Below are 17032 nucleotides of genomic sequence, written 5' to 3' on the forward strand. Positions count from 1 at the left end.
TCTCAGTAAACTTGCACCTGTATGCCATATTTAAACTTATCTGTCACTAAAAGACATCAAGTTATATGTATTGCTTTGAGATATTTTAAAATAAAATATACGCGACTTCAATGTTGTCTGAGGAAATGTCCTATTATCGGACTGTAGGCATGTAGTAGCTCCTTCTACAAACGGAACACATGGTCTAAAATGCTTTTACGTCCTTATTAAATAAATATAAAGACATCAAACAAATAAAGAAAAACAACAAACTTTATTAAATACTTTGACAAATACATATATAGCTATATAACAATTTAGAAATAGGTTCACGATATATTAATACATCATATATAAAAAATGCTTTATATGTATAAGCGAACTTTATTTCTTCCTAATCATTAAGAAAATTCTGAAATTGCTTAACACATAAATATCTGTCACATTCCACGATGGGATCAGATTCTGCTTATTATGAGCAAATCCAGTGTATATGTAAAGTTAATTAATATGAAATTATGTCATGTATAAATTAATACACAAAAGACATAGTATTGTATCCTTTTAGCTCGGGCATACTATTCAAATAACAATATACTGACATTTACACATTTATACTGAACAACCCTTAAGTTCAATTCTGAAGCTTTTATGCTGATAATAAAGCTAAAAATAACACTGATCATATGCAATTAAAATACATGTAATGATTAAGAAGTTATTTCCTTTGGTTCTTTTGTTCTGTCTTGTTTTGTTTTATACCGTCACGTAGTGTTTTTGTCATTTTGAAAGCGTAAGTGAAACACACAACAAAATATTTTTAGAATAAATAAATCTATAAATCAGTAATGATTTCAATAATATCAGGCATTTTGAGATTCTTGTCATATTAGTTTCTTCTTTCTACTCTAAGCATAAAGTCTTCTACTTGTAGTACTGCTCCACCTGTGTAATTATTTGGATTGCCTGAAACTAGTTCCGTGTCTTTTGGAGACAGAATATCAAAATGCTGCACTAATGTTACAATGTATGTGAACAATCGCGACATGGCAAAATCACTTCCAACACAGTATCTCTTCCCAACTCCAAGTGGTATAAGTCTGGAAAGAATATTTTCAAAATAACTACAGGATGACATTAATTGATTTCTAAAAACGTACTAAAGCACAAATGAAATAAATTTCATCAACAGATGCAAATGTTTTCAAACGTCAATTTTCTGAAGGATAACCGCTTTGCGGATGCAAAGTTGTATTAACTACCCTGCTACATACCACCATGTTTTAAGATATAAATGAATTAGTGTGTCCTTTTCTGGATTATATTTGTTTATAGAGTGCCGTTTCCACCCAAACTAATAATATTAGCTAAAACAATTTAGGTTTGACTTTAGATTACCTTTTTCGCAGAGGATCCTCCTCTGGCAATAAATTACCCGTACTATCGAGGAATCTTTCTGGATTAAAAGTCCATGCATTTGTCCACGCCGCCTCGTCATGATGACCGGACCATATATTTCCCCAGACCATTGTGTCACGTGGTATAGTATATCCTTCAAACTCTACATCTTTTGTTGAACTAGAAAAGAAGTATTTAGATCTTTGGTTTTATTATGTCATAAAATGATATTTGATTATTCAAAATTTAGTATGACTTTTTAGACATCCTAAAAAAATACAAACTATTCCCAACTTTGAATATTGAAAATGTAATGATATATTCGAAATTGCATAACAGTATGTTCAATTAAACTATATACGATAATGTTTTGGAATAAAACATTCGCGAGATACAAAGTAAAATGTACAAATGTATGTACTATTTTTGCTAATATTTATCTTCTGACAGCAACAACCGGAGCATGTGTGATACATGAAATTTCCAGCATTAAGAGACGTAAAAATCTACACAAATTTGTGAAACTTATCCCCATCTCACGCCGTGTAAACTTATATATTAGATGCCAAAAAAATTAAAATCAGGGTAATCGCTAAATATCTACACCTTCCTACAAAACATACATAACCAAATACGGTATATATTGCTCTTGCCCTGATACAAAAAAAAAACAAACAACAACAATACAAAGTTTATTCCTTTGATGTGATTGTGCGCGCTTTCATAAAAAATAGACATATTATCAACTGTAAAAAACGCTTATGGCGATGCGGTCGAAAAGAATGGTAAACATTAAAGACATTCACCACACAGAGTAAGACACCTTGGAACAATTGTTACTTAGGAATTAAGCGTTGTTGCCATTCTACCAGTTATATCTGCAATCCAGCTTGATAGATATTTATTTTAATTACATTAATGGAATAAGTATCTCACCAGTAATGGCTAACAATCGGTACCAGCGTAGAGTATCTCTGGGTCTCAAGAATGACTGCATAACAGTATGGCATTATTTTCACATCAGCCCAAGTACAGAACTTTCCATTGCTTAAAACTGCATTGATCTCTTCTACCATCTTATCCAAACAGCGTCGGTTGTTTAACAAGTTTAATATTGTCGCCAAAATCGTGTTCGATGTGGAGACGAAGCCTACATTGTAAAAAGCGTGAATACATGTCGGGTAATGGGAAGAATATGGAATTATATTTCTTTGTTTTTCCGATATTGAATTACATACCGTATTGTCATACTTCAAACATGTGTTAGGTCTTAATTGTCTAAGATTTTAGTCGGCATAACACTATAAATAGATAAAGGTATATGAGTTATCAAAATGCAATTATGCGCTCGGCTCTGTAAAGGCCTGGTGGGATCCATACCTAACAAAAGGCCACAAAGAAACCACTATAATAACTCTATTATATCGAATTCAACATTCAAACGAAGAATCAATCAAATAGAAACATAACTAAAAAGGAACAGCGATTACAATATTTTATAGAAAACTATCACAAACTTATTTTAAAACAACGAAACTATCTTGCCAAATTTCGAGTGCAGCTTCCAACCAATATTCAGCTTAAAGTAACAGCAGTCTTCCTTATTCTGCTACTATGATAGCATACCAATAATTCTATGTATTCGTTTCACCGAACCGCTGATACGCCGTTTAAGTAAAAGGCAATGAAAACTTATCGTCGGTTTTAGAATAAACGACGCCCTGACGTACCAAATATCTATCCAAATTTGTATGGCGAATTTATGACTTGCCACTCTCGCAAGAGAGGCGCACAGCGGTCAATGCCCGGAAGCCAATCAAATACCTACTCGGCAACAAACGGCGGAAAGGTCTACGCTACAACAGTTAATCATTATAAGCAAGTTTTGACATTTGAAATTTCTTAACATATTCTTTAAAAAAAAAAAGAATCTGCATATAGTATAGTGCTATTGTAAAGCGAAGTTCAACATACTGTCTTTACCATGACCTCATCTATAAATTCTTCAATTTCAATTTGAGCCTGTATGACATGTTTGTTAACATTGCTGGCCTAGAATCACTTGCCGTTGAACAAATATCGGGATGTAGTATCCTCACATTTGCGGAAACGATACTGCTTTCTATGACGATGTTATATTGTTTCCGATTAATGTCAAAAAAAAGGATCACCTTGTGTCGTCCCCAACAATAAAATGTAGAATATAACGATATCATTGATCAACGAAAAAAACATCAACAAAGAAACAAACAATAAAATATCCTTAAAGGTTTTCGCTTGTATGAAGGAAATTATAAAACAAAAATTACCCCCTCCGATTGTGTCTAAGATAAGTGCCCTAATCATATCATCTGTCAGCCAACACGATCCATCTTTCTGTGTCTCCAGCTCTTGTATATTTAAGCAAGTGTCAACAAGTCCTCTGTTAATTCCGGCTTTGTAAGTTTCCTGAAAAAACGATAAAAATGTAAAATGTTCTTGGAAATTATTCGCATTGAGTACCAGTTTTCTGCTTTCTCACTATGGATAATTAAGGAAGTAATGAATGAATAATTATCTCAATTCTCTTACATAATAAGTTTCTTGGAAATACATCCGTTCATTAAATCAGAAATTTACTTTTTAGGGAGACATTAATTTACCACATTGAGGGTGAGTTTTAATTTATTTCCTCGTTAAATGTTAATAGATATTCTTTCTCTCAATTAATAAATTGTTTGATAACTGATATTGTATCACCACATGTCGCAATCATTATGAAATCTGACTTATTGTATTACATAATGCAGTTAATGTTGTTAAAATATTAATATAATTGAGTTCAATATACTTAATACCTTATATCATTCTGTACGTACTAGAAAGAAATCATCTGGATGCCTATTCTTATTTTGTTCATTTACACTTAAAATTACAAATACAAACTAATCCATCTTTCTGACACAAAGTAAAAAAAATCTTTCAAAATGAATTTGTTTTGTCTGAAATTGATTCTTTTATGCACACTTAAAGGTTAGGAAAGCACTTTAAAAATCTAGTTTGTGACAGAACAGACATGACGCAGGAATTCAGGAAAGAAACAAACAGGGACAGTGAATTTCAAAGAAGATAGGGCTTGTATTTGACATGTAAATACGAACAGGCAACAAATATTCGGACACAGTTCTATAAAAGACGCACACTAAACCCATCAATTTCAAATTTAAGATCGATAATCCTTGAATGTTTGTAACAGCATGGTTAAGGCATATGTTAAACGGGAAATTTTAACAGAGGCTTGGTCTGAAATGTTGTATTCGGATCCCATGGTTTTTACAAGGCCTGGCATAATTCGCTCGAGCTGAAAACTTCATCCAAGACCTTGCTTCTATTATAATAACCCTATTCTATATAATGAATATGATAAATATGACTATGCAAATGAGCATACAGAGAAAATTAATACCGCGAAACAAATAATTTGATAAATGTAGGGACACAGACTGGCAGCGCCTATGTAACAGTCAATGGGAAAACAGAGGGAAGTTTAATTGTTTTATTAAGTTTAATTAACATGTAAATTATTTGTAACACGAGGAATGTTCATGTAAATGTATGTATGTATGTATGTATGTAAAAAAGACAACCTCAAGAACCTTATTCGCAATGTACCCAATAGCTTTGCTGCAGAGAGCAGCTAGAGAAACACCATTAAGGACAGGGACAAAATTACTGTAGTTTGAATAATTGATTACTGTACAACCAGTGTTCTAACTTATTTTAGTTATTTTTTTTTTATAGAATTTAGGTAGAGGGCCCATAATGACAATCTGCAATATCCTTGCGATAGCTACGCTCTCTATAAAATTTCGGCGTCTTTCTGCAAGTACAGGCCTCGTGTTCACAAAACATTTTCAGTCTCAGCTGAGTTTGATAATGAAACTTTGTTTGTCATTTATATCTAAATAGCATGTTAAAAACTAAATTTTAAGTTAATAACTATTTTCAAGTGTCTATTCAGTATTGATGGTCAGTCTCACCTGGAATTTTTTGAAATTTTAGAAAAATTAGATATTAAAATTTCAAACTCAATCTCAGCTGAGACTGAAAAATGTTTTGTGAACACGGGGCCAGAACATTGTTTTTCATAGAAACCGGAGACTGACGATATAGAAGAAAGTCCTTGCGATTAAGTGCTTCCCCATCTTATTTTGCCGCCATTCTTCGGCATATGTACTTCCGCAACAACGATAAATTTTCATACGAAAATAGCACTACGTAACTGAATGAAAATTATCGATCCTCATCAAGAAACATACTTACACGATAATCAGTCAGGAACCTTTGCAGCAGAATATCCCTCTTTTTCTTGGCTAAAGCATACAAACTACCCGGTTCACCAGGAAAATGTCTAAGAAATGGTAAATTTTTCAACAAGCTCTCTACTCTTGGACTTAATAGTTTATTAGACCAGAACACAAAGTCACTTATAATTTTCTCATCATTGTCTTTACGTTCGCCTGCAATCTGAAAATTAAAAGAAATAAATTTGAACCTTAGCCTATAATTATTCTTGGAGAAGAGAAAGGTCCTCAAAAGCTTAAATTGCCCGTTGTCAAAAAGTCATTGAACGTGACATTTTGTCAACTTGTCAAACTAATGTATCGAAATTAATACACCAAATGAGTTCCTCTTTAAATTATATCTATAATGAACAAAATTTACATTCTGCATGGGTCTTTACTAATACTGCATACTAAACTTCAATTAATTTGTTTTTACTATTATCTAAAATAGAATGCCAATTGTCTTTATTTAAATATATATTTCATACAGAATTTCAATAATTTTATCTTAAGTTTACTAATATATTAATTAGTGAATTTCAAATTATTTGTCTTCATTTATATTTCATACATATATATTTCATGCTAAACTTCAATGATTTTGACTTTACTAATGTTTCATACGGTATTTCACAGTAATATTTCATACTGAATTTTGATAATTTTGTTACATACGAGTTGTATGTGGATTTTTAAATAATCCCCTTCTGTAAACAAATAAACTGTACCTAAGCGTGCCTAAAGTATTGCCCTGAGGACTTGTGAGGAGCAAACGGTGCATTCATCTGTCATTAAATGATAGCCTATGTGTCTTGTGACTCAAAGCCCAAAAACAAATCAACTTCTAATATAATCACATACAAGCATTGTCATGATTCCCGCAATACTGCTTTCAATGGACTTTCTAGGACAAAAATCTTTTCCAATTTGATTTTTGAAACCATCAACCAGTTGTTGTAGCTCTGACTGCAGTTGCTTAGTAGACATGGAGGGCTGTAAGCCTTTGTGCATGACCTCTTTTAGCCTAAACGTCCTTTCCGTGTATGGACCCAACAGAATATCAGCATGGCCATAAACCAGATATGTCCCGAAGAACCCTACGAAATAAAAAAACAAATGGTTTGTCTGAAATAATATTCGTATAACCTTTGACTTGTGACCGCAAACGAAAATGAATGTGCTGCGAGAGTCGGACGAATCGAAGTAAACAAATCATATTATTAGCTTCAAATAATGATTTTCGACTTCAGACTCAAAGTAGGAAATACACGCATCTACCCCAAAATATAACATCTAACTGTCACCCTAGTTAGAGTCCACACATGCAAGAGAACAAATAAACAACTACAATGTCATTTCAACACTCCATCTTGCATTCATATAGTTAAGTAGTTTGCAAATTATCTACATGTAAACTTTTGCTTACATCAAAATCGCACAACAAGCGTGAGCCATCAATTTCGTAGAATGAGTTTACCAAATTATGCGAATGTAGTAAATATAGTAAAAAGTCACATTTAAACAAATTCTAACGATGCTTACAAAAATAAAGTATTAAATCGAATTACCTTTTGCCTTGTCATTAAGGCATTCCTCAAATTCGACTGTATCGAAGGCTTTCCTCATCACATCTGAGGTGTTCAGTATCACAACATGCCTCTTTAGCAAACGAATATGAACAACAGGTCCATATTTCTCAAACAATTTATGAAGACTCCTATGAACGCCGTCTGTGTCTAAATCCTGTAAAGAGAACATACATTAGTACCTATTCAGAGTAAAAGGCACCTGTACTATCTCATTAAAACGTTTTAAATTAATAATAAAATCTGTAAAAAGATCCCTTGGAAGGAAAGAATGCAACAAAGTAGAATAATAGCAGACTCGGTAGAACAATTACCTAATTTATATTTCGAAGATCATTTTTAAATCTACAAAGAAAAAAAGGCACATGAATTTATCCATTTAAAACTGTTTAAATAGAAGCACAATACAATTAGCTAAATTATATTACGAAGATTCATTTGATAGAAAAGACAAATGTACCTTTCCATCAAAAAGAATTTAAACAAAAACATAAACCATAAGCTAAATATATATTTCGAGTATTCGTTTAATCATATAAAGAAACAAGAGGGCCATGATGGCCCTATATCGCTCACCTGTTATCATTGCACTTGAGGACAAAAAGGTCCTCAGAAAAAATATCTAAGTCCAAAGGACAGGAGCAACAAAGGGAAGAAATTTAACCAAAAAAAAAAAAATCTTACAAGGTACCGATATGTCAAAATAGACCTAAAAATTGGAGGTACCATCCATGTTGTACCACAGAAAAGTGGTCTCGGTTTTTCCCTACGGCCAATAATAAAATGTTACTAAAAATAAGCTATTTATAGTAACGTAAAAGGGAAGTAATTAAAAAAATTTTCATTGTAAGTGAACAAAAGAAGGATCTGCCAAATAAATCTGTTGACATAAATGAAATTTCAGATCAGTATCTTCATTAGTTACGGAGATATACCCATTTTAATTTGAAATAAAGGGAGGTAATTTGACATAAAATCAGTCCATAGTTATCTACCCTGATTGGCTCAGTCCAACTAATGACAATAATGAAATTTCAAATAAGTCCTATAAGTACTTACTGATATAAATCCATTTTGATTACAATCAGGGGAGGTAATCAGATATAAAATAACTCTGGAACCTACTATTGGATCTGATTTGTCATGGAATCCAAGATTTATTGTTGCTGAAGATATTTTGGAAGTTTGTATCAAATAAAACCATAAATGAAGTATCTATATGGCTGCAAAAGCCAAAATAGCCAATTTTGGACCTTTAAGGGGCCATAACTCTGGAACTCATGAGGGAATCTGGCCAGTTCAAGAAAGGAATCAAGATCTTGTGGTGATACAAGTTGTGTGTAAGTTTGGTTAAAATCAAATCATAAATGAAGCTGCTATTGTGCAAACAAGGTCAAAATAGCTAATTTTGGCCCTTTCAGGGGCCATAACACTGGAACCCATTACAGGATCTGGCCGGTTCAAGAAAGGAACCGAGATCTTATGGTGACACAAGTTTTGTGCAAGTTTGATTAAATTCAAATCATAAATGAAGCTGCTATTGTGCAGACAATGTCAAAATAGCTAATTTTGGCCCTTTCAGGGGCCATAACTCCGGAACGCATAAAGGAATCTGGCCAGTTCAAGAAAGGGACCAAGATCTTATGGTGATACAAGTTGTGTGCCAGTTTGGTAAAAATCAAATCATAAATAAAGCTGCTATTGTGCAGACAAGGTCAAAATAGCTCATTTTGGCAGTTTCAGGGGCCATAACTCTGGAACCCATAATGGGATCTGGCCAGTTCAAAAAAGGAACCGAGGTCTTATGGTGATACAAGTTGTGTGCAAGTTTGGTTAAAATAAAATCATAAATGAAACCACTATCGTGCAGACAAAAAATTGTTGGCGTACGGACGCACGCACGGACGACATACGACGGACAAAGGGTGATCACAAAAGCTCACCTTGTCACTATGTGACAGGTGAGCTAAAAATGCACCCGTACCTATCCACCTAAAATGGTTTAAACAGAAGTTTAGAACAATTAGCTTAACTGTTTTGAAGATCCATTTATTGCTGTTTTTAACATACAACGTCCTGATTCTGTGTTGTTAATCAGCTGACGCGTATTGCACATTTTCGAGGACTTGCCTTTACGTGAAAATATTTAAATTAGACGAAACATTAAGCTCAAGTGTGATTTCCTTCCTGGAAAGTCAAATTGCGTTAAATCTGTTCGAAATCTGTACTAGTATACATTTTACAATGATTACCATACTGATCAAACATTAAGTATGTACTCTTAATTCATTTTGTTGTTTATTGATGTGTACATAGTTAAAATTGTTTTGCATAATGATATGAAGTGTTGTAATCCGAAAGGCTTGCATTTCACGTATTAACTAAGTAACATGATACATATCAAAATTATTGAATGTCTTTATATAACTGGAAAGAGGTATAGGGGTTGGCGCCATTTTAATGACGTTTTTATAAACTTGATTCCAATAAAATATATGAAATCTTAAATGCTTCCACATACAGAAATTACACTCCTACAAATTGGTGGCAATTAATGGAATGTAATCGTAAAATAAGATGCTATCATTTCAGTTGAATATCTCCAAAGTTATAATTCGTCTCAATAACTTACGAAATTAAGTAAATATTTATGTACATGCGAGCAGAAATATTTAAATAGAAAAACGAATTATCTTAAACGTTACATTATTAATGAATGCTTGCTTAAATCTATAAAATGTGGTAGTTGTTTATACAGTCTGCTAAAAAAGGTGCAAAAAAAAAAAAAAAAAAAAAAAAAAAAAAAAAAAAAATAAACAACAACACAAAAAGTTAAATATTTATTTATATTTTATTTTGTTGGATTTAACGTCGCACCGACATAATTATAGGTCATACGGCGACTTTCCAGCTTCGACCCCTGGTGCCCCTCCGTGCATCATTTCATCACGAGCGGGCACCTGGGTAGAACCACCGGCCTTCCGTAAGCCAGCTGGATGACTTCCTCACATGAAGAGTCCAACGCCCCGAGTGATGCCCGAACTAACATCGATGAGGGGCAAGTGATTTGAAGTTAGGGACCTTAACCACTTGGCCACGGAGGCCCCACCTAAATATTTACCATCTAGTGTGCTCAGACGATGTACGAATTTACATTAAAATTTTCAATATAAACTATCGTATTTTACATTTTCGCAAAAGTAATCTATGCAATTAACAAACCGAGAGAAAAAAGATAAATCTAATTTAGAATTCCTTTATTACCTACATATTTAATAATCCCTATTTAAAGCTTCCAACTATTGTACAGTTTTCCAAAATAAAATGAATACCTTAAAATTTCCCCATACAGATGTCGCCTCTGGTCCAGGTGGCAAATTCGACGCTGGCTTGCTGGAAAATCTCCTCCAAAAATAAGCCAAAAAAGCTAGGGCTATTCCCGTCAGTGCTAGTTCAGAGAACATCCTGTTTCTAATCTGACTGTTCCAGACAATCGTCAATACCTAATATTATTAAAGTTTGATTAAACGTCTTCTTGCATCACAATTATTTCACAGCTGAAGAATTTTCCATTTGTCTTGTTGATGTGCAATGCTGGTGAATCAGTTTCAAATAACGTCTTTCTGGAATTGAATTCATGCGTAATTATTTCTAGATGCGGTTGTGACATTTTCAGTATAAAAGTAGAAATAATGATTTAGTACATATGAACAACACATCAGCCTACGCAAGTCTGTACGCCTCCTGATTCATACCAAATTTCGAAATTTCTAAAGGATTTTATTTTCTAATTCAAGAAAAGATCACGTAATTTGTTGAGATAAATTCTAGATAGTCATCTACAACACGATTACTCTATAAAATATTTTAGGCGAGTCATTGTTTTGTCCACGTCAATTTCTTGATGCTATGATATCTTTATATCTTGAATGTACTAAAACAATCCACTCATACATACCAAAAAGGTGTCCAATACGGCTTAAATACCGTGAAATACCAACCGGAATCGATTCTTGATGATGTAGTAAATTAAAATTCGTTCCTATTACCGCATTCAGAGTTCGTTGGTATATAGTATTCTATTTAATGAGAGGACAATGAAAACTCTTGTATTAAATGGTCAGTACTGACGAAAAGATCTGATAATACTTTTTTTTGGATAATATAATATTGACTCTTTATATTTTATGACTTTGGATAAATTGTTTTAAACATCTTACTACTTCAAAATGCGTTAATTTACAGTGTCCTCCGATATTTTATGATACACTTTCAAAGTTTATGTACATCCATCAAAATAAGTTGATGTAATATATTCCTCTCTGATAACGCATCCTTTCTTCAAAAACAATATAATAAAGTAAAAATGAGTATTGACATATATCGAATTCTATCTCAATTGTTTGTGTCAACATCGCCAGTTACTTCTGAAAATCACCATTTACTCGTGAACACGACAAATTATCTCCTCGTTTCTTCGTCACTAACATTGAACTGATAGACGCTTGCATCTTGTCTTTATATTTGCGAAGAATGGCTTCAGTTTAGATCATGATCGATTTCAAGACCATCCAAATTGTACGCTAGGTGCCAGTATTTCTTTACTAATTACTTTAACGTTCATTTGTAGCCCCGGTAATATTTATTCCTCTTCTAAGTTTCTACGTAATGGCTTTTAACACAACTGTTATGTCGGGGACTCATCAAAAATTCAACCACTACTGGCAGAGAAACCTAATAAAACAGACATGGTGACAAAATGGTTCGTTTTCTGTTATACATTTATAGTACATATGTAGTTTTGCAATACTGTCGGAATAGCATATAAAATTTATCAAGAGTCTGAGAATAACTCCATTAGCTACGAAATATATCTGAAATATATCTTTCAAGACGCAATTTAATATTCTAAGTGATCCAAAACGTTCCACAGTCAAATTTAGCTGTTTGTATCATACTCTATTGAAGGCAGACTTTTATTTCAACTTGTATCAGTTTATTACACACAATGATATAGATCATCATGGTAAGTGTCCGCTACCATAAAAATATACAATATACTTGACTCTTCATAAAAATTAAAAACATAGAATGTCCTAAAATTATCGTAAAGTTTTTAGGATGCGGGCTTTTGATATATACTGTATATTTAAAAGTCTGAAAAGTTCACTAGGAATTTTGTTGTTTATCCTTATAAGTTACCCACCAGGGTATTAAATGGAGATAAATAATTATAATACGGCAAATGTTCGCCTCTGCTTCTCCCTTTTCTATATTCTTCAACAGGTTTAGACAGCTCTAGCCATATAAATGGTACATAAGCAATGACTAACGTAAGGACGGTCTTACCTTAACATTTCAATGTAGAATTTTAGAAGTAAAAAATCTTTTATTTGTTTGTAGTTTTCTGCTATTGTAAGAAAACATTCTTTTTACATAATTTATCTTTATTTTGTGGACAAGGTGTACATACAACAAACTAACAACGAGGAAAATGTATGTTTGTAATAATCGTTTCGTCGTCCTACCTCACGCATTTTAACCTCTGACTATTACCCGTATAATTTATATTACAAAATAATCATTTTAATATATTAAATTGAAAAAAAACAACATATCTATCGTCAAACATTTCATTACTCACCGCCTTCAATCTGAACATTCACTGTGAGTATTCATTTAGCTAAATTGCATTTCAGTCGAATAATCTACGATCGGCAATCTTCGTTACAACGGATAAACAATTTTCCACAAAACCAGATAGATAAATATGAATCGTACATTATGTCTAAATTATCTCGTAAAAAGTATTGTCATAAATGATGACAAATTTCTACGTTAAAAATCATCTTTATGTACTGAAACTTATTTGCTGCAATTTACAATGACAAAAGTTTTAAGAAGCGCACCGCGTAATTTATCTAAAAACGCCAATAAAAGTTTAACGTGCCAATATAAGACTGGAAAGACGTTATCACGAATATCAGTTTTATAGCTGCACGGGTAGTGCGTGAGAAACAAAAAAGGAATTTTTTTCTTCATCTAAGGAGGATTTTAGATCAACTAGCTAAGGGAAATATTAATGCAAAATGGAAGAAATGTTACAAATATTTATTTAAAAAAAACATACATACTAACCAGTACACTTATGATCCATCAATGTTCACATTTCATCTAATTAATATAAAAAAATTAAAAAAATTATCCGTTTTCTGCACAAGTAAAGTAAAGTAGAAATAAGCATTGAACGATACCTCGCAGTGTTCTATCAGAATAAGATACATATCAGCCTCTCTCGTTACGTCTGGCACTAATTAACAAGGGTACGAGGTTAAATCGCGAATTAGACGAATTATCACAGCTAGATTCTTCCTCACTTATATATGGTCCTCCTTACGTATATAATCTTGTGAAGAAATACATCAGTTAAGCACTTGGGTGATCATCTAAATTACACGCCAGGTGATCATATTCTATTTCTATGGTAATATTTAAACATTTTCTCAGTTTTCAGGTAATTGACTTTAGTAAAATCGTTATGTAGAAACCGCAATAAAATCGTAGAAGACGGACTTAGTCACAAAATGGTTCATGTTTTGCTCTATTTTATCCTATATATTGTGTAATATTGCCGGTACTGAAGTTCAGTAATACAAAAACTGAAAGTATTTGCAAGTGTCTAAAGACTTTTAAATATATAAAACAAAAACCCCACAAACTTTAAACATTACGAGACTGAGGATTTCTTTGTTACTATTTTTTATGAAAAGAGAAGCATGTGGAATATTGTTACGTTAATGCATCTAAGTATGAAGATCTGTATCCTAGTTAGAAGTGAAAACCCCGGTTGCCTTTAAAGGTTGTTTAGTAGTCGTTTAGAAGAAAATAGCTAAAGACTCGCACACTTGTAACACAGTTTTCAGACATTTAAGGTTTAAATCCATTTTACTGTCAGGTCGATGCCTGTATAAATGCAAAGCTTGAACTATGATAAATTTTGTTAAAACGTGAGACATTAAATAAAATAACATGTACCATAATACAAACTCTTTTATCATTTATCGTTCGCATACAGCACAGATAAGAACGCTGGAAAATAATACTAAAAAAGAACAAAACCGTGACATTAGGACAGAGGTAATTAGTTTACCATGGTGACACTTCACATATTTGCTATCATATTACCTAACATCTTTTCACTAATAATTCCGTGACAAATGTATCTTTCAAAGCCATCTTCGCTTAAAACGGCTGAAATATTCTTTCATTTTATATATTCTGTCTGATGTGAATATATTAACGGGTACTGTGAAATCATTGATATTCGTGGGGGATTAATTTTCGTAGATTTAGTAGTTGAGTCAATCCACGAAATTTAATCCCAACGAACAAGTAAAATTCCCATTCATTTTATGTTCAAAAGTTGAAATCTACGAATTCATATCCCAACGAAATTGCTGTTTTGACCAAAACCACGAAATTTCATGCCCACGAAATTAAATGATATTACAGTAGTTAAAACCAAACCGATGCATTTTAAATGATAATGTTGAAATGGTGGAGCAAATACATCCCTGCTACGTTGCGGATAGGCGTAGGTACCTGTAATACCACAGTCACACATACGGCGCAAATAGCTACGTCTAGCTACGGATAGAAACGTAGTAATCCGTATCGATCAGAACCTAAGCCGTACAGATTGGTATGACTCGATACGGATTACTACTTTAAGGTACGGCTCAGGTACGTATCAATACGGATAGATACGGATTACTACGTTTCTATCCGTAGCTAAACGTAGCTATCCGCGCCGTATGTGTGACTGAGGTATAAAGAACCGCTGACTTGTTGCTTACAAGTTACTAGTTTTGTATCTAAGATAAAATAAAAAAAAAACACGCGGCGGTCACGAGCGAGGCTTTAATCCTCGGCGATGAGGTGAAATCGCAGTAACGATGTTAAATTTCTATAACGGCCGCCTAATATTTGCACGCATTTGTTCATTTAATTTCCCGTTCTTTGGGTTAAGCCGGTGCTAGGGAGATTGGAGCCGTTGTCCGTCTGATTGCTTCTCTCGTCTTACATGTATGTTAAAAGTAAATCTTTAAGAGGTTTCTTATCTAAAAAAAGTTAAATTTGATACACTATAAATCTCGTGGACTGGATGCGAATATTGCTAGATGCGGCGCGGATATTTCACATTTCGAACTTACCAGTTGTTTGGTTAAGCTTTACCGCCGGTGGAAGAGTGAGAAATAAAAACACAAATAGCTAGAGATGGTTCTTAGATAACGTCTGAAGCGCTAGATTAGTTTTCCGACATTATTTCTGCATAAACTCCCGTTGTTAACTCCATTAACTCCAACAGTGATGTGAACACAGATATGTCTGATAATAAACTGCGTAAACTTTCTTACTGTATAATAAACTTTATACACTATGGTACACAAACATACTCATTTTGTCGTCTTACCTTACGTAATTTAACCTCCTATCGCTAAACTGATTATCACCCGTAAAATTTTATTCACAAAATAATCATTTCAACAAAACAGTGAAGAATAATTTTCTATCGTCAAATATTTTATTACTCGCAAACTCCAGACTGATTATTCGCTACAAGTTTCATTTTGTAAAATTGCATTTCGTTCTCAATTTATAATGATACAGTTGATATGAACTTTAAAATTGTAGATAACTATGACACGCACATCATATGTAAATGTATAACGTGTACTCTAGGTAATGTTAGTGTCCTTCCTAAACGATCACAAGATTAACTAAAATTTGGTTTTAATGCATTTAGTGACCACTTCCTTATGCGTTAAAGTCTATGAACAATTTCAAAGTTGCCAATGTATATACTATATAGGATTTAGTCAATTGAAACACATTTCCTGTAGTTTTCAAAAACAAAATTTGTAATGAAGTACACCAAAAATAAATGTACAATGTAGACATTTAAAGAGAGAATAATAAATATCATCCAAGTTGCACGAAAATTGTATGTGTAATAAGAATGGAGAAACAAAGTTAACATACAGTAATTTGCAATATGTCTGGTCATAAAACTGCTTGATCATAAGAACAAAAATGTCATTTCAACATCTGTTAAATTGTATAACAAATTAGTTAAGATATTGACAATCTAAAATGTTCTTATTTAATTAAATGAATTGCAACAAAAATGCATAACAAGTTATTTTATTTTGCAATGTCATTATATATTTTTTGCACTTTAAAGTTAATGTATATCCTTCAAAAATAAATTCTGAAAACACATCCTTTTCCTCACACAAGTAATACAAAAATGAGCATTTACACATGAACCGCAGTTCTATCGGAATAAATGCTGGTTACTTTTGACACTTATACTCATGGGCAAAGCTTCAAATCGCGAATACGACTTTTTCTCGCCACTTCTTCTTGACTAATGTGTGGCTTACATTTAGACCACATCATCTTGTCTACATATTGTGAAAAAAAATCTTCTGTTTAGTTCTAGAGTGATTTCAAGATCATCTTAATGATACGTTTGGTGACAATATTTCTTTCCTTATTTCTTGAACGTACACGACAGTCCTGATAATATTTATATAGTTTCTCACAATTCACCTAATTGATTTTAGCGCAGTTGTTTTATGTTGATGACACATCGACAGACACTTCGATGGCGCGTAGATGTACTTATGGACGTACAGACAGACAAAACGGTTCATTTTTAGATATATTCTTGTAGCACAT

General features: G+C 32.9%; 1 protein-coding gene across 6 annotated transcripts in view; it reads right to left on the reverse strand.

The window, feature by feature from the left end:
* Nucleotides 1-234: 234 nt before the first annotated feature.
* Nucleotides 235-17032, reverse strand: part of LOC123539203 (cytochrome P450 2C31-like) — a 51336-nt gene continuing 34538 nt past the window's right edge. For 4 of the 6 annotated variants that reach the window (XM_045323722.2, XM_045323718.2, XM_045323719.2 and 1 more), the window contains exons 2-9: nucleotides 10621-10911; nucleotides 7271-7445; nucleotides 6564-6799; nucleotides 5680-5883; nucleotides 3687-3825; nucleotides 2314-2527; nucleotides 1378-1557; nucleotides 235-1079 (exon numbers count right to left, since the gene is read on the reverse strand). In XM_045323722.2, coding sequence (XP_045179657.2) covers nucleotides 869-1079; nucleotides 1378-1557; nucleotides 2314-2527; nucleotides 3687-3825; nucleotides 5680-5883; nucleotides 6564-6799; nucleotides 7271-7445; nucleotides 10621-10752 — 1491 coding nt within the window. In that variant the 5' untranslated portion in view covers nucleotides 10753-10911 and the 3' untranslated portion in view covers nucleotides 235-868. Of the gene's footprint in view, nucleotides 1080-1377; nucleotides 1558-2313; nucleotides 2528-3686; nucleotides 3826-5679; nucleotides 5884-6563; nucleotides 6800-7270; nucleotides 7446-9321; nucleotides 9425-10620; nucleotides 10912-11246; nucleotides 11447-17032 lie in introns of those variants that run through there. The other 2 variants (XM_045323720.2, XM_045323725.2) reach the window with 2 other exon arrangements.

This window comes from Mercenaria mercenaria, chromosome 18, assembly GCF_021730395.1.
Source record: "Mercenaria mercenaria strain notata chromosome 18, MADL_Memer_1, whole genome shotgun sequence".
Classification (NCBI taxonomy): Eukaryota; Metazoa; Mollusca; class Bivalvia; order Venerida; family Veneridae; genus Mercenaria; species Mercenaria mercenaria.